Source organism: Eufriesea mexicana, unplaced genomic scaffold (genome assembly GCF_001483705.2).
Source record: "Eufriesea mexicana isolate 0111107269 unplaced genomic scaffold, ASM148370v2 scaffold294, whole genome shotgun sequence".
NCBI classification, from domain to species: Eukaryota; Metazoa; Arthropoda; class Insecta; order Hymenoptera; family Apidae; genus Eufriesea; species Eufriesea mexicana.
Genome location: NW_016908489.1, coordinates 670,277 through 697,155, shown reverse-complemented (window position 1 = coordinate 697,155; position 26,879 = coordinate 670,277). Strand labels below are relative to the sequence as shown.

General features: G+C 40.1%; 5 protein-coding genes and 1 pseudogene across 10 annotated transcripts; 4 read left to right on the top strand and 2 right to left on the bottom strand.

Moving 5' to 3' along the window:
• Positions 1 to 312: 312 nt before the first annotated feature.
• Positions 313 to 1,150, bottom strand: mad2 (mitotic arrest deficient 2). The gene is made up of 3 exons (XM_017911957.1): positions 1,078 to 1,150; positions 611 to 973; positions 313 to 512 (listed from the first exon to the last, which is right to left on the bottom strand). The coding sequence occupies exons 1-3, from the start codon at positions 1,148 to 1,150 to the stop codon at positions 313 to 315; spliced, it is 636 nt and encodes a 211-aa protein (XP_017767446.1).
• Positions 1,151 to 1,623: 473 nt separating this feature from the next.
• Nopp140 (nucleolar and coiled-body phosphoprotein 1) lies at positions 1,624 to 5,875 on the top strand. 3 transcript variants are annotated; one of them, XM_017912042.1, is made up of 4 exons: positions 1,624 to 1,802; positions 2,097 to 3,878; positions 3,953 to 4,039; positions 4,865 to 5,875. In XM_017912042.1, exons 1-4 carry the CDS (start codon positions 1,701 to 1,703, stop codon positions 5,018 to 5,020), a joined length of 2,127 nt encoding a protein of 708 aa, XP_017767531.1. In that variant the 5' UTR covers positions 1,624 to 1,700; the 3' UTR covers positions 5,021 to 5,875. The 3 variants fall into 3 exon arrangements, with proteins under 3 accessions (XP_017767531.1, XP_017767530.1, XP_017767529.1); XM_017912041.1 differs by lacking the exon at positions 3,953 to 4,039 and adding an exon at positions 4,297 to 4,779 and having other exon boundaries at positions 4,865 to 4,939; XM_017912040.1 differs by lacking the exon at positions 3,953 to 4,039 and having other exon boundaries at positions 4,297 to 4,902.
• Positions 5,876 to 6,017: 142 nt separating this feature from the next.
• LOC108556094 (uncharacterized) lies at positions 6,018 to 12,319 on the top strand. Its single transcript, XM_017912043.1, has 5 exons — positions 6,018 to 6,026; positions 9,434 to 9,594; positions 9,685 to 9,845; positions 11,225 to 11,393; positions 11,760 to 12,319. The coding sequence occupies exons 2-5, from the start codon at positions 9,434 to 9,436 to the stop codon at positions 11,947 to 11,949; spliced, it is 681 nt and encodes a 226-aa protein (XP_017767532.1). The 5' UTR covers positions 6,018 to 6,026; the 3' UTR covers positions 11,950 to 12,319.
• Positions 12,320 to 14,548: 2,229 nt separating this feature from the next.
• On the top strand, positions 14,549 to 21,666 carry Srrm1 (Serine-arginine repetitive matrix 1). Of its 4 annotated transcripts, none has more exons than XM_017912030.1 (15): positions 14,549 to 14,790; positions 14,910 to 14,999; positions 15,139 to 15,261; positions 16,864 to 17,034; positions 17,224 to 17,387; positions 17,463 to 17,654; positions 17,719 to 18,525; positions 18,605 to 18,736; positions 18,825 to 19,334; positions 19,482 to 19,707; positions 19,800 to 19,885; positions 19,970 to 20,205; positions 20,288 to 20,443; positions 20,512 to 21,002; positions 21,107 to 21,666. In XM_017912030.1, the coding sequence occupies exons 1-15, from the start codon at positions 14,779 to 14,781 to the stop codon at positions 21,317 to 21,319; spliced, it is 3,609 nt and encodes a 1,202-aa protein (XP_017767519.1). In that variant the 5' UTR covers positions 14,549 to 14,778; the 3' UTR covers positions 21,320 to 21,666. The 4 variants fall into 4 exon arrangements, with proteins under 4 accessions (XP_017767519.1, XP_017767521.1, XP_017767518.1 ...); XM_017912032.1 differs by having other exon boundaries at positions 18,822 to 19,001; XM_017912029.1 differs by having other exon boundaries at positions 18,822 to 19,334.
• A 326-nt stretch (positions 21,667 to 21,992) lies between these two features.
• Positions 21,993 to 23,846, bottom strand: RpIIIC53 (RNA polymerase III subunit C53). The gene is made up of 7 exons (XM_017911923.1): positions 23,460 to 23,846; positions 23,264 to 23,390; positions 22,946 to 23,189; positions 22,780 to 22,869; positions 22,599 to 22,723; positions 22,280 to 22,519; positions 21,993 to 22,212 (listed from the first exon to the last, which is right to left on the bottom strand). Exons 1-7 carry the CDS (start codon positions 23,705 to 23,707, stop codon positions 22,093 to 22,095), a joined length of 1,194 nt encoding a protein of 397 aa, XP_017767412.1. The 5' UTR covers positions 23,708 to 23,846; the 3' UTR covers positions 21,993 to 22,092.
• A 377-nt stretch (positions 23,847 to 24,223) lies between these two features.
• On the top strand, positions 24,224 to 25,505 carry LOC108555940 (uncharacterized; annotated as a pseudogene).
• Positions 25,506 to 26,879: the final 1,374 nt, after the last annotated feature.

Sequence of the window (26,879 nt, the reverse complement as noted above, 5' to 3'; positions counted from 1 at the left end):
GAATTGGGATGTGTATCCTTACGGTAGGAAGAAGAAACAGGAATCCAGAATATCAGGACTATCGGAGTCGGAGACTTTTCGCGAAATGAGTTGATCAACTACTAAAGTTATGTGAAAATATATATTCATATAAAATTCTTTGTAGATAATAATAATAATCGTCGCATATGTTACCTTTAAAAACGATATGGCCACTTATAGCGGAAATAGAAATTGGAATACCAGTCTTTGACATTTAATATTGCTAAAAGAGCGAAGTAAATGTATGTTTCGTTTGTACAATTTCAACTATCAAAGATAAAACATGTGAACCTAAATATTCTTATAACTAACTATAGTTTCCATCTTATGGATAGAAGTTGAAAATGATCTTAACTGTACTTCCTGACTGTTTGCGATAAACACTGGTTGCGTTTCATTCCATTCTCTAGGAATACCACAGTCAGGAACAGTATAAGTCAAAATGTCAAACGAGCAAATACAATCCAACAATGGAAGGAAGCTTACTGTACCTGAAACATAACAGAAACAATGGATCAAATTATAGCACTTTACTAATTAAAAACTATTCTGATATACGACCTTAAAATTCACAAATATGACAAGTTACCTGTGATCTGACGTATGACTTCGCGTATCTCTTTCTGTATAATCTTCACATCTTTTGTACCCACTTCAGGAAGACCATTATTTACATTATCATTATTGGCATTAGATGTTTGACCATCATAATCCACTTTGAAATCCCACTTTTCTAAAACTTCTTTGGTATTCACATTCGTTATAACAAGCGTTATCTTTTGTACTTTTCGTTGAATAAGCCATTCTTGAATCTGGCCAAGGACAGTATCCAAGAATGCTTTGATCTTTTCATCCGTTGACATTAAAACAAATAAACCAAAATGTTCGGCTTGTTCAAACGTTTCTGGCGGATAAATGCCTCTTTGGTACAAAATACTATTAACGCCATAAACTACGATGAAGAGAAACAAAATACATATGATAATGAATTGCGATAAAATTCGGACTAACGTTCAATGATGGCATATAAAAATGGAGTAAAAATTATCAGCTTACGAAGATATTCTTTAACCAGCTCTGCAGATCCTTTCAGCGTAATACACTTTGTTTTTTGCTGAGTTTCTGTCATAATTTTCAAACAATTACCGCGAAATGTAATTAAATAAAGTATATTTCCGTTTAAATAACTAACACTTTACAGGTTACAACAAAGCCGGTTTATCATTTTAAAAATATCCAATAGCGGTGTACTGACTGATATTTCACCAATCAGAAAATAGTGGAAAAGTTTGTAAGTCCTTGGCTATGTTCGTAAAATAAACCGATATTTAACATGATTTGAAACAGATAATTGAACATATATTCAATTAAATTACAAGAAATATGTTCAAAATTTTGTATCGCAAAAATAAATAATTGACTAAATAAACACAAATGATAGAACAATCGAAAATACGTTTAAATTAATCGAAACAAATTCATTTCCAATCAGAAATTGAAACAGGATAATGTGTTCCAAAATGTACTATAAATGTAGGAAGTTACTATACGAGACTAATGCATCTTCATGCGATGTAACTTATGCTCGACTGTAGCGCCATACTCATGAGAACGGAAAGTGTGTGATTGTCGTGCATCCAATTGCAGCTAATTTTTCAAGATCTTTGCACGCGTCCATCATGGCATCCGCTGAAGAACTGAGTGTCTCTGCCCTTGTATACGACTATTTATTAAAAAAAGACGCATCGCTAGCAAAGGTTTTTCAAAAGAAAACAAAAGCGGTAAGGTTATAAAAAGATTTTACGTATATACAGTAGTTGATCGATTTTCAACTTGCCAATGGCCATGCGGTACAAGAAGTACCGCCATTTGGTCGTACCACGTGGGCAAGATATTTTCGTTATTTTACATTTCGAATTTATGTTACAATAAAATTTGTCTTTCATCACCTTTAGCCGTTATGTGCAAATTAATTAATATTTTTATTCATGTGTTATTTGTGCAGAAAATACAAAATAACACGTAATCGTAAAGATAATATGACCTCCATTCATGTTCGCCTATTTCCTTTTCAGCCTGTACTCCCAAAAGGTGCACCAACGATACAAGATGTATTGCAACACTTTCAAAAGACATCTCCAAGAAAGTTAAATGTAAAAGCACAAGCTAAAGATAGTAGTTCAGATTCAAGTTCAGACAGTGAGGAAGAAGCACCCAAAAAGGTCCCACAAATAAATGGTAAAGCTATGATTAATACAACAACGAAAAATAAACAGAATGAAGCTTCTTCAGAGGATACCACCAGCGAAGATGAAAAACCAACACCAAAAGCAGCTGCAAAGAATAAAAATATTGTCAAAGTACCATCCAAAGCTGTACCGGTAAAGAAAAAAGAAGATTCAGATGAAAGCTCTTCGGAAGATGAAGAAGAAACCTCCAAAATACAATCAAAAGCATTATCAATGCCTAAAACAACGGAAGTATCTAAGGCACAGGAATCTTCGGATGATTCTGATTCAGATAGTGAGGAAGTATCTAAAGCAAATATTTCCGCAAAAACTAGTACAAAAACCACTGTTGTACCTCAAGCAAAAGTTAAAACTAGTAAAAATGAATCTTCAAGCGAGGACAGCAGTGAAAATGAAGAAGAAAGTCCAGTTAAGCCAGTATTAAAAAAGCCAACACCTACCACACCTGTAATAAAAACATTAGAAAAGAAAGAAGAGTCCTCCAGTGATGATTCTGATGACTCTTCAGAAGAAGAGAATGTCAAACCTCAGCCACCAATTAAAGCTAAACCAGTTGCTACCCCTGCTAAGGTTGTTAAAAAGCAGGAATCTTCGAGCGATGATTCTGATGATTCTTCGACACAAACTCCTGCAATAATACCAGTTGCAAAGCAAGTTTCTAAGCCTGTCCAAGAAAAGAAAAAAGAAAAAGCTGGACAGCACAAGAAAGAAACAGAAACTCCTACTGCCCAAAAGAAAGCAACCAAAGCTGGAAAGCTAAACAAAGGTTTGCCAACAAAGCCTACAGTCACAGTAACAAAGGAAGAGTCATCTAGCGAAGAAAGTAGCGATGAAGAAGCATTACAAGCAAAAAAGGCTGCTCATCCACCAACACCGGTAACCAAGAAAAAAATTCCAGACAAGAAGGAAGAGTCCTCTAGTGAAGATAGTAGTGAAGAAGAAACAGCGGCCAAAAAACCTGCTTTTCTACCAACAGTAGCAGCTACCAAAAAAGTACATGCTCAGAGGGAAGAGTCTTCTTCCAGTGAAGATAGCAGTGAAGAAGAACCACCAACCAAAAAACCTGCACCTGCTAAATTGGTAACACCAACTAACACTGTTGTAACTAAGAAAGCAGAATCTTCTAGTGACGATTCCGATGATTCTGATGAGGATGAAAATGAAAAGCCAGGAATGAAACCTGCAGCAAAACTGGCAGCAAAGAAAAATGAGTCCAGTTCTGAGGATTCGGATGAGTCTGAAAACGAAGGGCCAGTCAAGACACCAGCACCTATACTTAAAAAGCCAACAACAAAAGCTGCATCTAAAGAAGAATCATCTAGCGAAGACTCTGATTCAGATTCATCGGAAGATGAAAAACCAAAAACTGCTAAATCTACTGCAAAATCAACTCCGGTTAAAAAAGGATCAGATTTAGAGGAAAATGATTCTAGTGAAGGAAAACAAATGAAATTACCAACACAAAAGGCATCTAAACGTGAAAAAAGGAAACACAAGGAAATAGAGCAAGGCCAGGATGAAGATGATACAGAAAAACCTGCTGCAAAAATTCAAAAAAATAACTACAGTAATTTTGTAAAGGCAAACAGTAGCTTCAATGGTGATAAGGTAATAATTATCATATTTAATGTATTTGTCTAAAACGAAAAGGAACATTTTTATTTATAAAATTTTATGTTTAGCAAGCAAAAAATACTCCATTTCGTCGCGTAAAGAACGAAGATGTAGCGTTGGATCCCAAATTGGCAAACAATTCTTTTGAAGCAAAGGTAAATGCTTGGAAACATTTGCAAAACACAGGTCATTCGCCGTGTTGTAAAAGCTTGAGACCATGTTTCCGTGCATTTCCCGTAGATTTTCCGTGTATTCGCCAACTACTTTTAAATGTTGTTGTTGTTTGTTTTTTTTTTTTAACAAAAAGACTTTTTAAAGGAAAAATCGAAATAAAAAAGAAAAATGCTCAAAAAAATATGTTTTGATCTATATAGAAATACGGCGATTGACCTGAGTTTCCCTTTTGTTCTAGGAAGACGATCAGGAAGAGGGTGGTTTTAAGAAACATGATGGAAGGGGTGGATTCGGTGGCGGTGGCAGAGGTGGTTTTGGTCGTGGTGGATTTAGGGGGGGTTTCGGCGGCGGTGATAGAGGAGGTCGTGGTGATAGGGGAGGTCGCGGCGGCTTCGGCTTCGGCGATAGGGGCGGTCGCGGTGGTGGTGGCGATAGAGGTGGTCGCGGTGGAGGTGATAGGGGAGGTAGAGGTGGTTTCAGAGGAGGTCGAGGAAATTTCAGAGGTGGTTTCGATAACAGGAGGTCATGGGCTGGAAACGATAGCGAAGGGGGTAAATTTGACGGAGTTAGGAAATCATGGGGTGATGGTGAAAGAGGCGGTCGCGGTGGATTTAGAGGCGGCAGGGGGGGTGGTTTTGATAGAAAAAGATCATTCGAAAACACACCGACACAAAACAAAAAGATAACGTTTGACGATTGATGGTAGGATTTATGTATAAAGGTGAGGGGTAGTTAGTTCCAAATAGTCCGGTATCCACATAGTCGTTAACATGGTAAGTGAAAATATCATTTTTTTTTTTCAACAGAGAGGTGCTCGTGGTTCTTGGGGAGAGAAAGCGAATCAGGACCTCAAGTTCACGAGAGGCAAGTTATTTCGTCACGAAAAGACGAAGAAAAAACGTGGTAGCTACCGCGGCGGTCAAATAGATACTAGCGTCAATTCTATTAAGTTTGACGATTGAGTAAGCTGTTGTAAAATATAAATGAACATGTTTTAATATTATTAGCTTATATATATTTAGTTAAGTAAACGCATACAAGAATTAAGCGCCTGTAAGCTTACTTTAAGGCACTTGATTAGGATTTTTAAAGTCACGACATTAACACCGTTGTACTCGGTTATTACGAAATTACGTGGGATAGTATACAACTTTACTATTACGTAAAATTGTCGAATTTTTATTCTGTCAGTCATTTCCACGTAGTTTCTTTTTAACAATTGGTATCTATAAGACTGCAATTCGACTATGTCCGACAGAAACCTCTATCACTTATTTTAATACCTGTAGTATAAATTATTGATGATACTTCGACATTGACAAACTATTGTGTTAAAAATTAATGAATGTTGTCTATTTGCAATATGTAACATATTTCATAAATTTATCGTTCCTAGAATTAATAGGAAGATCGGCATACGTCATTTACATACGTCGTCATTAAAGCTTAGGTGAAAGATGTTGCTTCAATGATTCTCACTTTTATTATGAAGCCTGTTAAGAAAGGATTTTCCGCGGATATGTTCTCGATGTGATATAGCATTTAATTGTAAACAGAAATGTGTTTTGACATTGCTGTTTTTATAATTAGCAATAAGATGTCGAGAGCATATCGGTGTTCATCCGGCAAGAGTTGCAAAACGGTTTACAAAGTGATGTTCGAATAAAAATTATAAATTTCTTCCAACGACAGAGTCTTTATATGAATCTATATAATATATATAATACATATACGCGACATACAAACGATTTAATACATTGAATTGCAATCAGATGAATAAAAAAGTAATACCAATACGTATAATTTCGGGCACACAAAATCTGTTGCACTTCATCGTCGTTTATTTAAAGATACGTGTACTTTGCAATGCATTGTCATGGAACAACTATAAAGACAATGTGTTTCTATCGATTGCGTTCTTATTTCGACCTTATGCCCTCGCATCCTGTTTCAGTGATATTTCTAATCGTTGAAATGATCGCTGATAATATTTTTATATCAAAAATGATACCCCGTGGAGCATCGACTGCTAATGGAAAAGTGGTTAAACGTTTTTGGCGAAACGCGGCGGAAAAGGGGGGCGTGCTCAGTTACCCTCTTTCATTTCCTTCTTCAAGCTTTTTCTCCAATGAGAGAAAAAAGGTTTCGAGGTAAAATAGGGGCCGATATTCTTCCTCTCATCCCCTCTTTTCCCCCGGCTCTACCAGAGCACAGAGAGCGGTTACTTACGATTCTACAGTCAACCTCTGGACATCCACCTGTGAGGACGGAGGTGTTCGACCCCACGACATCCGGTGTGGTGACATGAACAGTGTTTAAGGAACTCGTGTGCCCTCGTTCTAATCCTGTTCCTTCCTACACCCCAACATTTCGATCGCTTCATGTAACGCGGACAGTCGTATTGTCGAACGGGCCGAGAAAAGGATTCAAACGCACAGTGATAGAAACAGTCTTCCTCACGGTGAGTGACATCCTGTAGGCTGTAACAGATATTAATCGCAAATTCTCATCGTTCCATCGTCAATCCTAACGTTAAAAAGTGATATGTAAAAAATTACTTAAGAAGTTCATCAACCCTCGGTGCTCTCTCGCATTTTATTTCATTTCGTTTAATTTAAGCAACTAGGATGTCGAGATTTGAATTTCAATTCGTCTCGCTTGGTCTCAGCTCCGATCAAAACTCGCGTTTTTGATTCTTTTAACGGAACATTGACACGTGCAATCGTATAACGAATACACGTTATTCTTCTAGAGCAGAGGAAACTAAGATCGAGTTTGGAAAATATTCCAAGTATGCAAATAGCGGAGCATCCTGAAAGTGATTATCATGGTCAAGTTCAAGTACTACGGATGCCAAGATTACGCGAAGCTTTAAAATCCGGGGCGAACGCACACAGTTTAGACACGCTGCCCCGAGCTAACTTTTTCCCGAGTTATACTCGTTACAAAATTGCATTCCAATCTTTCTCATTGTTCCCTTGTGCTTTTCGATCACCACGTTTCTTCGTCAGGATCGCAGTGTTTCCTTTTTCTTTTCCTCTTTCATCATCAAGTACATTGCTCTCGTCACGATGAAAAGAGAAAGAATAATCGCACACTGTACAAACCCATGGGACTTAAATCGCCATCGAATACTCGACGATTTACTAGAGCCTGTGCTATGTCACGTGAAAGCGATAATGAGTCCCTGACTATGAAATCTTCGCGATAAATGCGGAGGCTGGAGAAGAGGAATTTCAAATACGTAACAAGCCCCGACAGTTATAATAATTTATTCATGATACGAAACACCGAAATGATTGTACCGTTAACGGAGACCAAGGATGAGTAAATGTATACTCGATAAAGAGCGACCGAGCGTTTTGGACGATTCATCTTTACCGTTAGAACCAACCGCATGACACGCTCATGGTCCACGAGGAATCCTATGCTGACTGCCGGAAGTTCAGTTCTTTTAAAGCTTTTATCCTTCGTCGTGTTTCGTCCACTCTGTTTCACCTACCAATTCTCGTATTACGTCTAATCGCTGCAACTTCCTCGAAGTTGATTCACAGCTCTGCCTAGACAAGCTCCGTTTCAATTCGACCGACTGTTTCCACGATCGGAGATAGCTTGTTAATTATTTTCGCGCCGTGTTAGCATATTAACAGTACTCGCTCCACGACTACTGGGAAAAAAAGCTCCTAACGACGTGAGAAGTTATTGCTGATCCTAAATTACCGGCGAATGCGCGAACCCGTGGAAGACCTCGATCTTCCAAGTTCAGCTGATTCTCACGTCTTTCTCGACTCGGTCTCATCTTTTTCGCAGGAACGCCGTTATGTAATCCACTAAGACGCGACCATGGTATCCCATAGATACTTATTCGAACGCCTTTATCGCGCGATCAATATCACGCAGCAATTATACCGCGTGGTGGCCGACTTGTTCGAAAAGCTTCGGCGCTGAAGCACCGTGACTCGCGTGTGATTACCCGATCAATGGAGAACCAGGAAAGACCGAATAACCGACAAATCCGCGCTTACGTTTCTTTTGCACCGCTTCTAATCGACTGACGGGCAAAAATGAACGTGCACTGCGATTTCTAGTCACGAAATAATCAACGTAGCCGACTCAGACGAGATAATATAAATATAGGAGATATTACTCCCGGCGAATGAATTATGACCACGTCTCAGTTATGTTCCCTACGGTGTAGAAAGAACGAATGTTAAAAGTGGGCAATGCTTCCTGAAGAAATAGATGCGCGATACTAGTCACGGCCAATGACCAGCCTTGAGTGCTACCCATTAATGATTTTCTTCCTTTCCTTTTCCCACGCGCAATTTATCACTTGGCTAAACAGCAGACCGCAATTTTCTGCCACGTTGATTTTTCTTCTCGACTTTGAATCGTCGAATCCACTGGTCGAATGACCAAAAACTAGATTGCACGTCGATGCTCGTGTACAATGTCGCCGCGTAGCTTACTAAGTACTCGAAACTGAGTGCTATTAGCAGTACACTATCGTGTTGCTTTCACTCGTGTTTGATTGACGACGAGAAACACATATAGCGGAAGTTATATGGACCTGGCAACCTAGAAACCCCAAACTCTATACGTGGTTTCATATTGGTTACGCACGCTCGCTAATTGTTATTCTTAATTGCGCACGGTCGTCACTCTCTCGCGTCGTCTGGACGATTTTCATCGTTCGTGAGGCTCGAAAGGGAAAAAAGTTTGCTCGTTTCTTTGCCATCGTGGCTGTTCGCGTTACCAGCCCGTGGAACGAAAGCTCTCCCGGCGAAGTTGCAGAAGCAGATGATCATAACGACTGGAAACTAATCGTCAAACGTTCACGGAATTATAGAATAATAACGCAAAAGTGTGCCGCTGTGTATACCATGATTACACGCGTGTCGGCGATGAGAAGTACAGGTAGAAGAAGAGTTGGGTCGATATGCGAAGCACCATTAGGTGGATTTTTATACGACACGTCACAGTCCAGAGCCAGTGTCGTTTACTTTTGCTCTTGACCTCGTGCGAACTCGAGTTCCAAGACCGCGCTCACTCACACCTTCCTTTGTCGCGGTGACAACGTGTTCTATTGCACGGGACCTAGTCGAACGCTACTCGCGATTGTTTTATTCATGAGATGTTGCTCGCCAACGTAATTAGCTTTCATTAATATACGTGTTTCTGCAACGGCTCTCGATACGTGAGACCATCTGTCTATTTCCACGCTTTCGTTCTACGCTGCACAAATTGTCATTGTCGTTGCAATGCGACCATCCTAGTTCTTCGATTGAACTGCTCGATTGTTCCTAAATCAGAATTAGCGAATTCGTTTAGTCCGTCGAAGCTTGTCATTCTCATGGCTTTTCTTGTAATTTCAGATGTCCAGGTACCTCGGTCTGATTCTCGTTATCACGACATGTGCCCACGTGTACGGAGCCAAAAAATGCGAGGGGAACGGGATGGGCTTGAAATACGTGTGGGGAGACGCGCTCCTGGACCCAGCTGATTGCGTAGGGCCAAATAACATGCAGTACCCGTCGTAAGTGTTCTCTTATAAGGTTCTCGGTTGGAATTTGTAAGATGTCCGCTTTACTCGCGATACCGTTATCAAAACGAACGACTGCCGCAGAGCGGCGATATCGAGGAGTTACAAGAATCTTTGGGCGGGCAGTCGAATGGCGAGGTCTCATCAGTCTCGAATGATCGACCCTGAATTAACGAGGCAGGCGCTGCTGCACAATTACAAGATCGCTCATGGAGATTACTCGATCGCGGAATCCTCGCGGAATGGTAAGTTCGCCAACAGATCCTTGCTTTTACATGGAAAGTAGATTAGGACCTTCCGCTACGCTCAGAGAAATTCACGATTACATTCGAAACGTGTTTTGGAAACAACTACGTTTCCTATTCAGCCGCGAAACGCAAGTTTAACGGATCACGATCGAGCAGAGGACGTGGCTTGCTTGGAAACACGCGGAAGACGAACTTGTCCCTCTTGTTCGAAGCGCAACAGTAGTCGAGCCGGTTACCTGAATCACGAATAATTACGAGTAGCTATAACCTACATCCTCGTCGAACCTCCGTAATTCATTTATCTCGCGATTGATCCTTCGCGTATATGTATAACAATGTGTACACGATATCCTGCTGGCGGATATTAACTCATAATTATTCCACTTGCTCCTTCGGGGTGTTATCAAACGTTCACGTGCGCTTTACGAGGTTATTGTGCCGCACCTGGTAATATGCAAACATTATTTTCTCGTTCGACCGTTATCTCGATTAATATTCTTAGATGTTTACGATAGAACGTGCGTTTTTGTAAAAAGTACCGCTTCCTTTGGACAATTCCTGTCGTGCGACTTTTATGCCAGCGATAAAAACTATCCGACGTCTGAGATGCGTGATTATTTCCAGGTTACATTAGCGTTTACCGGGTGTCTGAAGAAAATTGTTCAGCCTCGTGATCGATCGCGAAGCATCCTCGAAGTCGTTTTTGACATCGGAAGCGTACTAAAAAAATCCACAAAAATCAGAGCAACCGGTTGCGCGATGTACCGGCACTTTACAGCCTTGAATTATGCAGTTGTCCTTATGACACGAAAACCCGATTCCAACCATGCACAACACCCGCTGCGCGAGTTTGCTCGATAGATTCCGTTGAAATTCGTGGCTCGTCAGATCACGATTATCGTTCGTGCTCGCGAAAAATCCATTAGCCTCTGCCCGAGAGATATCGTTTACCGGAATCGATTACTCCTTTCTTTAGATAATGGCTCGCTGGTACAGGAGGACGGTAATAAGGCACCGTGTTATCCGGCCAATACAGTTATCGCTGGTTCTGCTCATAACGGGACACCGGCGACCCACTCGTCGTTTCGAACACACGAACGAACAGAATTCCAAAGAAAGGGCGCCAATGTCGTAAACAAGTTACCTTTTTCTTCGTGCTCGTTACCGAGATCGTTTTTCCAATTCTTTTCGCTTTTTTGCGAGTAACCGTGGTGAATCGTTTCGCACGATTTTTCCCGAGTATAAGTCCATTTGCACGGGTTGGGCAAAGAAGCTGCAGAGTTTCTAGGTCACCGCGGCAAATAGAACTGCCAGAACTACTGATCTAAATGTCAATAAATTACCTGTTTTATATGGGACGGTATGTTTGTTTGCAGGTAGAGCATTTTCCCCGAAGGAGACATGCGGATCGCCGGCCAGATTATGCAAAACAAGGTATAACACCACGGCGCCTATGTACGGAGTCAGCTTAACCAGCGGCCAACCTGTAACGATCGTGCAAAAGTTCCCCGATCTTTTGCAGCAGGTCGTGTTCGAAGTTTGCGAGTGAGTATTAAATCGAGGCAAGGCCTGATCGTTATCCACTGTTACTTTCTTAGCACGTTTGGTCGTGATTTGTAAATACATGCGATACGAGTTCGATTGAAATTCAACGAGACCTACTGGTAAGTTGCACCGATTCGAATGTAGCACAGTGGGCCGAGCAGGTCTGGCCAAGACGAAGCCTACTTTTAAAGCCTTTTTGGACCGGTATTTACCCACTTGATTACCAAGTAACGATGTATCACAGGCCAAGAGTAAATTGCCAGGAATCCTGAATCTTGGCTTGCCTCTTTCTCTCTCCGTCAACCCGATGGAATGCTCTCCCTGTGGCATAGTGCATAGCATACAAATATCAACGCATTGTTCCAGGTCAAAAGAGTGCGACGTGGTCCACGGTGAATGCACGCAGACATACGTCCCGTACCTGTTTCTGGTGATTCCGCTTGGGCCGGTGACCTTGACCGGTCAAGATTACGTTCTGGTCGAAAGCGGTTGCGTGTGCAAGCCGAGAAATTCGGCGAGCGCCACGTCGGAGCCCCCGGCCGTTCCAAGCTTTTAAACGTTCGTCGAACTCTAGCGATCGACATCGAGCGCAGCGGTACAGCTCTGCGTTGGAGGATACAGCTCGAGATCCGCGTCGAACGCGACGAATCGGTGGAAGGTGACCCCAAGCTCGAATAACCTCGCCGAGGAACCTAGTAACCTCTTTGACGGAGCTAGCAAAGAATGCTGAAACCAGTATTGAAGTCGCTAGAGAATTGATTTCTCGGGAGAAATCTGGAATATGAACAATTTTCCCTGCGAACGCAACGCGTCTCTCTTGCACAACGGGGTGGTAACTTTTACCATGGACCGATCAGTTTCTTTACTTTGTCCGAGGCATCACGTCGCGATTTCTAAGGGGGACAGCTTTCTCAATTAAAGCTGAAGATTCCTCTAGTTGCGATCTCGAGTTTCTTGCGAAATTCTTGGTAGCTTCGGGTCAACGCATAGACAATTTAGGCATCGAAATGAAGACTCTTCTATCATAGATCATTCGCAACGGGAATCCAGACGTACATCGGCAGTCATTCGATCGTAGACATCGCTGATCCGCAAACTGTCTTGTACTCTCGTCGGTCTGCTTGCAAAAGGGGACGGCTTCAAAGAAACATCAGCAATTAGGCATGCTTCACGGTCGAACAGTGGCGCGGTTCTTTTATCCTTCTTTTCCTCGGTGTTATACATAAAAAAGAGAAAAAAAAGAAAAATGGAGAAAATAAGTTAGAAGAAGTTATTTCAGCGTGAAAAAACAAATCGGAGCAGCGGCGGTCGTTTCGCGGAATCCGGTCTCGGAATCCGATCGAGTTCACTAGACCTGCCCGCGAGCCGGTTTCAAGCAGGTGTATAGAACAACTTGTAACAGTGCTCCGCGAGAAGCATCGGCGAGAAATTCTTCTAAAAGATATCATAAAATTATATCATTCAGCTCGACTGCGTCGTAACGGGGCAGAGATATTGTTAATGCGTTCTCCAACTCTTCGACAAGCGCTCAGCATCGTTATACGCCCGTTCTGTTTCGTTTGTTATAAGATAATCTCCTGGAATTCATGATGAATTCATTTGCATGTGTTAGTGCAAAACGCTGATGATTAATTGGTCCGAGTAGTCATTAAGCGAACGAAAGTTCCGGTTTCCACTTGTTTTCCCCCACATATTAAAACTCTGCAATACGTTCATTAGGAACAAAATTCTCCTCCCTGTGCATAATGTGAAAATAATTCCGTTGTGGCAGAATGTCGGGAAATGCGAAGACTCGCGATTTCCATTGCTATACAAAGCGAGATCCCTGGAAGAAACGTTCTTATTCCCGTATTAGTGTCGGTTGAATCGCTGCTAAGACACGCCACTGGCCCGTTTATGCTTCTCAGAACCGGACTCTGAAAGCTCGCATTGGAATCGTACCGCCAAACAGGATGGACGTGCAGTCGCAGTACGAATGGACCGTACCATGAATTCCGATGAGTATAATGTACCGTTACCCGCTTTGCGGGACCCTTCACCTCGATTTACTTCACTTGGTTATTTCATAGGCGAGATCCATGCAGCGCCCAAAAGTAGCTGACCGTGCCGCTCATTCATGCCGCGCCACTTAATCATCGAGTCCTCCATTATTTTCCTTTGATCGGGTAATAATTCTCTACGATGTTCGTGATTTTCCTATGCAATTAGAAATAGAAGGACGTTGTAGTAATTTCAAAATTCATACATTTCAAACCGGCTATTGAACAATTTTCGTATGTTACATTAATGGTATTTAATTCTTATTAACCTTCTAACGAAAACTGTCGAAATTTCGTTGACAATTTGCAGATCAGTCGTAACAGGAAAAGAAAACGAAAAAAAAGAAATGAATACAACTACGAATACGCATGTCAACGTTCTGTGCCAGTGCCGGACGGGGAAAGTGATAAATACACGCCGGAATGTTACACGTGCAACGAACAATCTTTTCATATCGCATGTCATCTTTTGTATCTATAGTTGTAATATGCAAGTATATATTTATAATTTATTACTAGATTACGTCGCATTCTGTAAATGAAGCTTTCCTTCAATTTTTATCCCGCTCCTCTTGTTTTCTCATTTTTCAGAAAACCCGAAACGCAATTTCTTTTACTTTATATGTTAATGCGATTTGGTTAAAAGAGAGAAACCAGAAACAAGTATAAATACATACCTCGAAGTCTATTTTCGGTACTAAAAATATATGCGCAACTAACCCCGATAACCGGGAAAGTAGCGCATATGTATGCGTAGAAGAACATCCATCCGCTGTTTTTGAAACGACTACTTGAATCATTCCCTCATCCACTTGAAAACTCGGGGAAAATTTTCTCTACGGAAATCACGAAAATTATACTTTCTTTTTTAACTATTCATTAGTTTTTCACTTTTTAAAATCGAGGTATTGCTACGATTAATTGTTCGTAAGATATAATCTTTGTTACATTATGTTACGATAACGAATTGCGTAAATATTAGAACATAATTGCAAAACTGAAATCGTGCCAACAAATAGTGATATGACGTACGGAAATGTTGGTAACACTTACCAATGGTGGTAACACTGTCTATTGCCAAGCAACTTCAACTTCCTGTTGTAGCGATACGGTCGCCATGTTGGCGGATTGATCTATTGTGCGTCCGCGTTCGTATGTACTCCATTCTAACGTTCGATATTTGTATATACAAAATTGTATGAAGTTTCGCGAATAAGAAAAAACGCAGAATTTAATAAAGTCTTTTTCTGACTTATTGTTTCCCACTCGCTGTTGGAAAGGAGGATTGGAACATCGCCAGTTAACATCGAACATCGTGCGACTTTTGCTTTTTGCACGTTACCAAAATGATGTACACGGTAAATTTGCTAAAACGTTTATTAAGAAAGAGAAAACAATCTGCTGTGCCGTTTAAATTCAATTAAGTTGTTACTTTTGATCTCTTGTTATTTTTTATGTTTCAATTATCGAATTACAGGGGACTACCGCGTCGCAGGACACGAGGTTCAGCGATAAAGAGAAGAAACTTCTTAAACAAATGAAGTTTGGGGATTCTCTTACGCAAAAAGTAAATATTTATAATTCAAATAATGCAAATACTTCAATTACACTACATTGTTGTATACGACATAATTTAATTATGTCGCTTTATATTTGATTACACCGATTGCTTCTAATTTTTATGTTCATGCCAAATTAATTCTTAGGTGGATATGAGCAAAGTTAAACTGGACGTTATTAAACCATGGATAACTACAAAGATTACGCAGATTTTAGGCATGGAGGATGATGTAGTGGTAGAATTTGTATATAATCAACTGGAAGAAAAGGTAAGAAATTTGTTACGCTATCAGTTTAATTCTGATTAGATCTAAGAGATTGTAAATTATTAATATGGAATATAAAATGCGTTCACTTGGCTTTTTCCCCTCATCATAGGAAATCGATAAATACACATTATTTCAGCACAATGTTTTGTAGCAGTTACAAATGCCATCATCCAAAATCTGCACAATGTGCTGACTTTGGAGATGAAAAGCAAGGAGGCAGAAACCATATTACTCATTGTTTGCCTCATTGTTTTCTTTTTTTTTTAAATTTTGATAATATATCATTGAACCTGTATATCCTGGGTATCCTATTTTTATTGACCTTAAGAACCCACTCCAAGCTATATCCCATATCAACAAAAGAAAAACTGATGTAGCTGATCCTGCAACACTGTAACATGTAAAATCAATGTTTTATCACGTATGTTTGAATTCCCCGTTAGTATAAGTAGAGACCGTTGGTGGGGCTCAACCCTATTGTCCAAATGGCATTCGGATGTGCTCCTCTCTGCATCCGATTGGCCGCCTTTCTATCAGCCGTCAACGCTAGCTGATGCCAGCTGGTATGTCAACGTCACCTTAGAACACTGCTGAAACTTCAACCTCAGCAGTTCGTCCACCATCGATTCATCGTCACTGGAGAAACGGCGTATTTGCAATAATCTCGTCGCATCATCCTGTTCCTGCTCTTCTCACCTTTCTATGGAGCTCTGCCTGCTGCCTTCTACCATTCTGCAGATGTGTCTTCGTTGCTGTAACTGCGTCTACTAGCTGCGTTGACCGCCGTCTTCGCAAACTCGTGACTGCCTCGTTCGAGGTAGTTACGCTCCAAAATGACGACTGCGAAAGCTGCGTTGCGGCTTTCGACCATTGGACATCCACTGACAATCGGCACTTCGAGTTGAAGCAAGGGAGCATCAACACGCTGTCTGCCCAGATGCTGTGGTCGCCCCACTAAGACATCGACATGGCTGATCCTTCAGAGATGCAGGTTGCCTCATTCTTCGTGCCTTCCAACAACATCCTGAGGAATCGAGGATCATTACGTCGTGCAGGTCTGTTCTCCAGTTAATGATTCTCCAGACACACAGTCAATCTCAGATGCGATTGACTCGTGGACGATGCCGGAGGTATCGCTACACGTTTGACACTCTTTGTCAACATCACAGGTTGGTGGAACGGTGTTCCTTCTATTCCAAATTAATCCTTGCATTTTCAGCTAATACTTTCAACACATATTTCTAAATCCCATTTCAGCATCTACTTTAGCGGTATTATTAAATTGAGAAGGTATCAATGTATCTGTGCTACTTGTGCGTTTATCGATGAGTATAATACAATTTTTTTCCCTAGCATATTGCATATTAGTACAGACGTGAAACGAGCAGTTTACTGTCGATGGTAAGGTATATCAAAAATGTAAAAAATATATATCTGCTTTTTCGAGGGGGAAAAGCAGTTAGTATCAACGTAGGGAGATGGATATTATTATTTTGATTCTCGCGTCAAAATTTTATAGATCTGAACTTTGAATGTTTGATCATGACAACAATTTCAAATTATATGTATGAAAAAGTAAAAGACACACTGTATATTTTACAGTTTCCTGACCCCCGAAAAATGCAGATCAACCTCACAGGCTTCTTGAATGGAAGGAATGCCCGATCTTTCATGGGTGAATTATGGGACCTTTTGGTCTCTGCTCAAGAAAGTGTAACGGGCATTCCAGAGGCTTTCTTGCAACAAAAAAAAGATCAAATTAAGAAACGTTTGGTAATTATCAGTTTTTTTCGTCGTTTTATTCTTTAATGTTACCGAGTGAATTAATCTGATAATGGTACAACAATTGAATAACTAGATTTTGACATTCATAAAATGTTCAATTGAATGAATGCTTCTGATGCATGCAATTCAGTTTAGACCTTTTGTGTTTATATACAAATAAGTGATTTATGAAATCAGGAAGAGCAAGAAAAACTCCAAGCTTCTTTGGCGGAGAAAGAAAAGGAAAAGGAAAGGGAAAAGGAGAAAGATGAAGCAGAAAGCAAGATAAAGAAAGAAGAAAAAGAACGGGGCTCGTCGAAAGAGCGCCGTAGAGATCGAAGTAGAGATCGTGATCGAGACAGGTATTTGTTTAAAGGAGTAAATATGCTGTAGTACAATATTACAGATACTCTAAGAATCTGTGTCACTGCTTGTAGAAAAAGAAGTCGATCGAGAGATCGACACCGAGATCGTGATAGATCGAGTCGCAAACGACGATCTTCTTCGAGATCGCCTAGTAAGAATTCACTTAAAGACAACGGAAAAGATATGTCAGAAATTAAAGTGGAACGAGAAGATTCACCTCAACCTGAAAATGCTATACCACTTATGCCTGTTAAAACTAAACCGTAAGTATTTATACTTTGTTGCTTTAAGTAGACTTTTAGATTATTTATTAAGGTGTTTCAATAGGGAAGCTGCGGTTGCAATATCTCGACTACAAGCTAAACTAATGAGCATAGCTGACGGAAAAAAGAAAAACAATCGTACTCCATCTCCCGAATCATTAGAAAAAGCAAAGAAGTCTAGATCGAGATCAAAGTCGCCTATAAGTCGCTCCAAAAAATCTAGATCAAAATCACCAAGTCGAGATTCGAAAACACGTCGTTCTCGATCACCTGCATCCAAGTCGAGACGATCTCGATCTAAATCAAGAACAAGACGATCCAGGTCGAGGTCAAAATCTAGAAGATCGAAATCCAGGTCGCAGGATCGCTCGAAATCGAGACGTACGAAGTCTAAGTCGCCAAGGTCGCATTCAAGATCTCGTTCACGATCTAAAAAGTCAAGATCGAAAAGCAACGACAGAAGTAAGTCTAGAAAATCGAGGTCCGATTCGAGCGATTCAAGGTCATCAAAGTCTCGTTCAAAGTCACCTGATAAGAGAAAGGATAATCTCGATTCCAACAGGAAACGAGATGCAAGTACAAGCAGTAGTTCCGAATCGGAGGAAGATAAAGGGGCGAAAGATAAAAATGACTTCGAAATTAGAAAGAAGAAGGATGGAGTACAGGCAAAAAGATCGTATAGAAAAACAAACAAAGATGATAGTGGCAGTGACAGCGACTCGAGCCGAGAAAGAAAATCTGTTCCTAAACGAAGAAGTCCGACACCACGAAAAGACAGAGGTCGGTCTAAGGACAGAGATAGATCGCGGGATAGATCACGGGATAGATCGCGAGATAGGTCTCGGGATAGATCTCGAGATAGGAATAGAAGGTGAGTATATGGAGAGAAATATTTTTACATTATTGGTATTTATTGGAGTAATCTGACTTGTAAATTAATTTTGTTTTAGGAGGTCCATAGATAGGGAACGAGAAAGAAGAAGAGAACGGGAGCGGGAAAGAGAACGGGAGAGATTGGACAGATATAGTGGTAGTCGCAGCATGCGACCTCCATCCGTGCGTAGAGCACCTAGCAGGCGAAGGTAAAATAAACTTTATATTTATCAGTAATCAATCGTTTCGTGTAAATAAATATCATTGATATCGGCAAAACTGTAATTGTCATAGAAGCCCTCCTCGTAGAAGTCCGGCAAGATACCGCCGCAGATCACCAAGTCCTGGGGACAGGCGTCGAAGAAGATCCCTTGATCGAAGACGAAGATCATCGGAAAGAAGAGACAGACGTCGATCTCCAGATCGTCGCGACAGCAGACGTCGTTCACCAGACGGACGGGACCGATCCATCAGGTACGATAGATCTTCCTCTCGTGACAGATCGAGTAGGCGGGACCGTTCCAGAGACAGGGACAGAAGGGATAGAGATAGAAGATCTAGGTCTAGAGATCGTAGATCCAGATCGAAAGATCAAAGGTCATCGGTGGATCGTTCGAGAGATGGAAAACGATCTCCCGATCGCTCAAGAGATGCTAAGGAGAAGATGAAGGACAAGAAAGTGGATGAAAAAGTTAAGAGATCAACTGATACGGGATCGCGAAAAGAATTGCGAAACGGAAGGTCTAAGTCAAGTAGCTCGGAAAGTAGCGAAAGTAGTTCCTCTAGCAATGAGGATGAAGTGATCAGGTGAGTAATCAAATTATCTCATACATTCGTGTTTTGTTACAGACCTTACGATTGTTGGAGCGTAAAGCAGCTATGTTGTGTTTCCTGCTTAGCAGTGAACAAGTATTCTTATTTTCTATAATAATATTTTTCGCTGTCTGTGTGCAGAAAGTCACTTGAGCGAAAATCATCTCAAGAAAAACGAGATCGCGAGAGGGAGCGAGAGCACGTAGATGACAAACGTAAAGAAAAGGAGAAGCCTGTTAAAGAGGAATCGGTCAAACGGCCTGAAAAGGACGTCAAAAAAGCTGAACCAGTGAACATCAAGAAACCAGATCCTAGTGTTTCTCCTAAAAAGCTTCAATCGGCTACACTTCCTGTAACTAGGCACAGGGTAAGTTTAATGACATTTATTTATGCTTTAAATATTTTTCTGTCTTTATAAACCATTATCATTTTTATCATTATTCTTTTTTCTTATTCTAGTTTTCAAAAAGCTTGTCTAGAACACCGTCTCCGTTCAAAAAGACTGAGGATATAATAGCTGCGGTTAAAATTAAACAACCATCAAAGTAGGTTTAAATATAGTTAGATACATTTTAATATACGTAAAAAGTCATTTAATGCACACGTTTATTGCTTGTATCTGTTTATAGAGAAGATAACAAAGAAGGATCACCGAAAGAAGAATCAAGCTTTTCATCTGGAGATACTTTCCCGCTGAAAAAAGATGATAAGTCAATTAAATCGATCAAGACGGCATCGGAGGACAAAAAGTCAGGTCAAAAGTCGTCAGAGCCAGTTCTCTTAAAGAAACCGGCAGACGTGCTAAAGAAATCAAAGAGGGAAAAACGCGATGGTTCTACCGATTCAAATGACAGTGAAAGCGAAGGTAGAGAAAAAAATTAAACAAGCACGTATCGTGGTTGTTTCTTTACTTTAATATATCTTTTTACGTTCTTTTTCTGTCACAGGAAAGAAAAGGCCAAGAAAATTGGAGAAGTCTAGGAAATCCAGGAAAACTTCTACGGATGATGAGAAATCTGACAAATGTGGTTCCAGTTCGGATTCTGAAGAAGAAAGAAAGCATGTAGAAAAAAGTAAAAAGATCAGAGACTCTAACCGAGGAGGTAAATTTCAATTATCTTAATTTGCTAATATTGATTCTAATTTTAAAAAATTCTGATTATTTTCTCAGATTCATTAGATGAACGTACAAAAGACAGGAAAGATAGTAGAAAACGGGAAATCAATGAAAACGAATCTCGTAAACGGTCGAAAAAAGAGTTGGAAGAGGAAACAAAGAAGTCAAAAAGGTCTAGGAAAGATTCTTCTTCGGGAGACGAGGATCAGAAAGTAAAGAGAAATAAGGTTGAAGATGATAGATCCAGATTACGAAAGTCCAAAAAGGATTCAAGTTCAGATGATGAACCAAAAAAGACGCGAAAGCGGAGAGATAGTTCTTCGGAAGATGAAAAATCACGGACGAGAAAGTCAAGAAAGGATTCTACAAGCGAAGATGAAGGAAAAGTGCGACTGAAAAAGTCAAAACGAGATTCTAGTACAGATGACGAGGAAATTGGGGAGAAAGATGCAAAGAAAAAAAGAAAAGCAGATGATAGTTCAGATGAAGAAAAAGTGAAGAAAAAACGTAAAAAGAAAACTAAAACCAGTACCAGTGAATCAGAGGTAATTCTATATTTTATTGATTTTATATATACATATATGACGATGATCATAATTTTTCATACGATCATAAATAATTTTTTTCTATTTGAAATTTGTATTTTTAGGAAAGTGAAATAGAAGAAAAGAAAAAGAAAAAGGATAAAAAACACAAAAAACATAAGAAACATAAAAAACATAGGAAACACAAAAAAAAGAAGGTTGCGGATTCTGACGAATCTGATGTAAGTGAAGGTAATACAGAAGAACTAGAAAAAAAGCTTCGTGAGAAAGCATTAAAATCAATGAAGAAAGGACATAGTATAGAGGGAAGTGATTGAAGATTTGTGTGATTTATTAATGAGGGTGTGTCACGTGTGTGTACCTCTGTATTACAATGCACTTGCTCTAATTGTATCACGAATACGTTTCTGTTTATTATTATCGATAAGTAGGAATTTATCGTGTCACACTTTTTGTGTAAAACAAGTCTGACATTACTAAACAGATTCGTCTTTTAGGCGAAGGAACCTAATTTTTATGACCCTAAACATTAAGATTACGAAGTTAAACGCAATAGTTGTTCTTTTAAATTAGTGAACAAGAGTAGTGCGTGTTACTACCATAGGAACAGTAATTTTTTGTGCCACTTTAATGTACGATTTTTACATTTTTCAAAGTTGACACAACTGAGCAAAAATATAGTATCCTTTCGTAGTTTATAAGTTCACGAATTAATGTTGATTTTATACAGCGATGGAATTCGTTTGTACATCTAATTTGTGTAAAAATAATTTTTCATTTTAAGTCAAAAGAATAAATTGCGTCTTCAAGAGAAATATTACATACCTTATAAGAAATCACCACACCCTCTTATCACGATATTCATTCACATAAATATATAATTAATATAAATTTATTTAGATTTATGGATTACTACTGAATTTGTGCGTGATAAAAGCTTCACGTATAGTGTAGTAATGAAAATATATGATTTTCAAAGAAAAGCGCATTTTATATTTTATATAATACATGATTCATCAATTTATATGTTCTACATAATACAGAACATTTAATAAATCTATTTATATTACAATTTATAATTTGTATAAATTTACAATTTGATTAACATTGATTCCCAATCAGGCGAGCATATAAGCGTATTACGCACTGGACCTAAATTAATTAAATCACCACTTGAAGCTTCGGTGTCCACTTTCGCTGCAATTAGATCCTGTAATATAAGTTATTATTACAGTTGTATCATCTTTTTGATATCTTCATTTATTTCGAATACGTACTTGCCGAAAACTAGGATGCGACCCAACATCAACGATTAAATTATTTTCTCCTAATAATAAGCGCGCTTTGCCTGATTTCAAAATTTGTAATTTACCTAGAACACCATGTTTTAGACTATTTAATGTACAAAATTCCGTTTCGGATTTAGTTTCATTCTCTTTCTCGTAATTTGCAGTGTTTGATCGATTTGGTCTAGTGTCTTCTGCACTTCCTTCTAAACCTGGCAAACAATCTGGAAACTAATTTATTCGTAGTTTAATCTATTATGTATAAAAATTAACGTACATTACATATATTACTTTCGATAGAAATCTTTACCTGCATTAAGATATACGAGTTTGCTTTATTTTCAATAATCTTAGGAAGGCTCTCTGAAAATTCATCTTTTACCTCTGTTGCCAATTTAGGTATTTTAAATTTAGATTCCTTCTTTGGCGGTAATACTAAAAGTAATACTAATTATCATAAAATACCAGTAAAGAGAAAGAATCATGCTTACCATCTCCATTTTCCAGAATAATTGGTTTTCTATCTACCTCTTCTTCTTCTTGTTCTAGTTTAACTTTAGTTTCTTCCTCATACAGCTTTGCTATAATGTGAAAGAGACCATTAAAGCAAAGTTTTTTATTAGAATAAATATTAATATTTTAACAGGTAATAAAAACCTTCTTTTTTCATTGGCAATATAACAGGACAATTATCTAGATTCACAGGTTCTCCATCATCGATAAAGTCATCTCTTATTAATTGCTTTACTTTTTCTTCCTCTTCAACTTTATCAATGCTATGGTTCAAATTTAATTTTGGTTTTTCTAGACAGACTTGAGAACTTCTATCACTCTCACTAGAACCACTGCTGTAGCGTTTTGCTGGTGTACTTGTTATTCCAGTAGACCAGACACCACTAGACTGCAATAGATTTTATATAAAATGTTTGTAATATAACATCGGAGAAACTTGTTAGAGAGATATATTTAATTTACTTGAATCAAATTGCTAGATCCTCTTCCACGTCCTCTGTCATGACCTCTATCTGCACCGCCTCTACCACGTCCTCTATTATGGTCTCTACCTCTACTTGATTTTCCAGAATCATTTTGTATCCCGTCTCTAGAGGATAAGTATCATTCATTTAATTTGGAAATTCGATCATTAATTTGTGTTATGAAATTCACTTACTCCTTCTTCTTTGTTCTCTGGGCATTTAAATTTGGTATATATACTTTCTTCGGTTTCTCAGTCTTAATGTTACCTCCCAATGTTAGGTCTCTTGGTAGACGAAAAGAGGTTAATCTCGTCGTAGTAGATAAACCGGGTTCTGTTTTAATGTTTTTTACAGGTACAGGCATAGATGTTCCAGGTTCTACTTTTATTTGAACATTCGATGGATGCGAATTACTTGCGTTGCCAGATTTGTCAGAAGCCATAATTAATTTTACGATTGAATTAATGATTAAAATCAAGTATATCTTTCTTATCGATAAAAAGATAAGCAATTTTATTTATAAATATATTCAAATACGCAAATAGATTTTCAATACAACAGTGTTTACAAAAGGTATTACAATAATGTTTTAGCACAGTACAACGCGCATAACCTTTAACAAACACACTAAACATAAGTTTCCCATTAATAAAATGTTCTTTATCAAATTACGCGAATATGGATAAAGAAACGCGGCATTATAATAAAAAATTTCATCGAACATGTTTTGGAGCAAATTACTTCATTCTCTTTTATTCATGAGAAACACATTACACCACTGCGGACACATCCGCACATGGCGCTGCTATACTACTCCATTTTGATTTGGATATAACATTCAAAGCATATATTTATTTATACAATTCTAATTACAAATGTAACGGTAATTGTAGCATAGAAAGCTAACAATAATATGTCGATGTAGCTTAAAAACGAACAAAATTGACGATTCTCCGATATGGCTATACATGTAGACCAATATATCGCTTATTCAGAAGTGGCATTTCCCTTTACGCAAAAATGCGATATAACATCGAAAGAGTAAGTTCGTATGAAATAGAAGCTTGCAATAATGTTTGATAAATTTTGTGTATTTACGAGACGAGTGCTTTAAACGATATCTCTTTTTCATTTCAGATGTCCGCGCGTTGCAAATGCATCAGGCTACAAAGAAACGGCGGGTGTTTTTAAAATCATCATAGACATTGGAAAATAAGCGGAATTTCTCGGTATCCTGATATCCTGGAGTCCTGGTAGGATATTCTAGATAAGCGATAACGCGAGCACTAACCTCTAGGAGGCGGTGGAAGTTACGATGTTTTCAGAATGGCTAGTAGTAGTGACATGGGCAGGAGAACAGACTCCGTGTGATGAGGTCATCGTATGGTTTTTTAGCCGCGCCGGCAGTCGCGACGCGGAGCGCCCGAACGCCGGCTGCTACGTATAATCCTGCGGCAGGGACATGCTTGCCATGTGCCTATTCACGACGTATCGTTTCTCCGATCGCGAGTGCAACGTGTCCACTTTCTTATTCGGTGTCACGAAAGCGTCGTTCAAACGCGAGCACGTTCATCTTCCTTTTAATTTATCCGTTCCAATTTACTGGTTCTACCACTGATTTCGCTTTTCAGTGAGTTTCGACTCCTTACGAGCCCATGGCTACGAGTGCCTGATTTCAAATCGACGTAATTTCTACCGGCTAGACAGATGACCGATTTAAAAGGCGACCGGTCAACTACGGTTCTTAAACCTGTTTCTCTCCCCCTTGGACACGAAACACGTCGAGTTTTCGAGTAGCCTGCCTTCGCGATACCTACACGTCGTATCTTTTGGTCGAAGTTCTTTCTAACGTTCGACCCGATGAAATTTTAACCGTGAGAACGACATTTTCCGCGGCACGGAATATGCATAGCTAACGCGAACTTTCATAAGTCAAGATCGTTTATTTTCAGTCCACTTCGCCGTTGATACATTGGACGGGTCGAATGCTCTTTACGTGTTTGTAAATATCCGAAACTTTTATGCATTTAGCGTGAAGGTGGAAGGGGCGGTGCTTGGAAGGATACCACGTGTTCCAGGGTACGCGACGAGGAAAATATCACGGCGCAGGCGCGAACCACGGTACTCGAGTCGGCGAGTTTCAAATATCTTATCGCAGACTGCGAAGCGTGGTTCTCCACGAAACGGTGCGCGTTTTGTCCATATAATCGCGAGCGTTGATTCTCGCGTGTCGTCGATGACACGCTACCGGATGTACGGAGCGTCAAATTTCAGATTGCTCGCAGGAATCGATAAACATTTCGCCGGCAAAACGAGATAATTAACACGCTCGAGATTCGGAGTAAAATTCCAATTCCAACAATCACGTACATCGTCCGCTGTTATTCTCGCGACTCGTTCGGGCGTACACGCATCGTTCCGCGGTCGCTTCGACGAAATCGCGTTTCAACATTCTCAAACTGTGAGGTTACGGTCGTAAATAATCGGTGCTTTTCGACGTCAACCTGTATCGGGACCTCGCAAACGGTGTTTTCCCTTGTTCGGAATAACGCGAACTCGATTGATCGTTCGGTCGGCCGTTAATCGCGTCGTTGGTTGTCCTTCGCCGGTCGGGTCGAGGTGCAAAAACGGTGCGCGAACCCTCGGCTCGAATTCGAGTGTCGGAAAGACGATCAGATGTCTTTCAGTCGTCGCGCGCACGTGTACGGGGATGCGTCGAAGCGACTGCTAGTTCCTACGAGTTTAAATTTTTGACTCGCGCGTGCCGTTGTGTCGCGTGTCGTGCGGTTGGTACGTCGAGCGCACGTATCCCGTGGAGCGTGGTTGCGGAAGTTGCGGCATTTCGAGGACCACAGGTGACCGGCGGAGCATAGGAGGCAGCGGAAGCCGAGCAAGACGAGCGTCTCGCGAAAATGAACGGCGTGCAGCGTATGTCCAGTTACATCTTCGACATCAACGTGAGTTTACAAACGCACTCGTCCAACCGGAATTAACACCCGAACATCGTCTACGTAGTAGATTTATGCAAATGCCTATTTAACACCGCGCGACATTCCTCGATAATCAGGTATCGTTGCGAATCAATCTGAATATCGTTAAGTGGCCACACGAAGAGAATATAGCAGCGCGGTAGCGAGGACAGATGCGTATGTTAAAAAAAATAAAATGGAAAAATTGCGTAGCCATCTGCGCCAAATGCGTCTCGATTTACGAGGTTATCGTCGGTCGATGAAGTAAACCGAGGCGGAGAAGGTTATTTAAAAAGCATCGTTTGACATGTGTACACGTAATCGGGTCGACCTTGGCCCGCGTAACCCAGTACATACGACGCCCTTGAACGGGGTCGTTACTTCTCGCAGAAGCGAACGATCCTACCACGGTTCGTCGTCTAGGCTCGTCCCGCCTATTCGTGTCCCCAATAATCCTTTTCCCACGTTAAACCTATTTTTTCCACGTCGCGGTCCGCAATGCGCGCCTCGTCCTCGAGGAACGCGATCGAATACCCCTTGGTCTCGTACCGTCCACCGATTAATTCGCATTTATTCGATGGCGGGGAAATTCGGTTGCACGGTATCGAGTGGAAAAATCGATGGCGAGTCGTTGGTCCCATTCGC

Coding starts and splice junctions, on each gene's coding strand:
- mad2 (XM_017911957.1), bottom strand. CDS start 1,150: ATGACAGAAACTCAGCAAAAAACAAAGTGTATTACGCTGAAAGGATCT. Junction 974..1,077: donor GCTGGTTAAAGAATATCTTC/GTAAGCTGATAA, acceptor TCTTCATCGTAG/TTTATGGCGTTAATAGTATT. Junction 513..610: donor AGTCATACGTCAGATCACAG/GTAACTTGTCAT, acceptor GTTATGTTTCAG/GTACAGTAAGCTTCCTTCCA.
- Nopp140 (XM_017912041.1), top strand. CDS start 1,701: ATGGCATCCGCTGAAGAACTGAGTGTCTCTGCCCTTGTATACGACTAT. Junction 1,803..2,096: donor TTCAAAAGAAAACAAAAGCG/GTAAGGTTATAA, acceptor TTTCCTTTTCAG/CCTGTACTCCCAAAAGGTGC. Junction 3,879..4,296: donor GTAGCTTCAATGGTGATAAG/GTAATAATTATC, acceptor CTTTTGTTCTAG/GAAGACGATCAGGAAGAGGG.
- LOC108556094 (XM_017912043.1), top strand. CDS start 9,434: ATGTCCAGGTACCTCGGTCTGATTCTCGTTATCACGACATGTGCCCAC. Junction 9,595..9,684: donor AATAACATGCAGTACCCGTC/GTAAGTGTTCTC, acceptor CGACTGCCGCAG/AGCGGCGATATCGAGGAGTT. Junction 9,846..11,224: donor CGCGGAATCCTCGCGGAATG/GTAAGTTCGCCA, acceptor GTTTGTTTGCAG/GTAGAGCATTTTCCCCGAAG.
- Srrm1 (XM_017912029.1), top strand. Junction 15,262..16,863: donor ATAATCAACTGGAAGAAAAG/GTAAGAAATTTG, acceptor TATATTTTACAG/TTTCCTGACCCCCGAAAAAT. Junction 18,526..18,604: donor TCTCGAGATAGGAATAGAAG/GTGAGTATATGG, acceptor ATTTTGTTTTAG/GAGGTCCATAGATAGGGAAC.
- RpIIIC53 (XM_017911923.1), bottom strand. CDS start 23,707: ATGGCTTCTGACAAATCTGGCAACGCAAGTAATTCGCATCCATCGAAT. Junction 23,391..23,459: donor CAGAGAACAAAGAAGAAGGA/GTAAGTGAATTT, acceptor CTTATCCTCTAG/AGACGGGATACAAAATGATT. Junction 23,190..23,263: donor GATCTAGCAATTTGATTCAA/GTAAATTAAATA, acceptor AATCTATTGCAG/TCTAGTGGTGTCTGGTCTAC.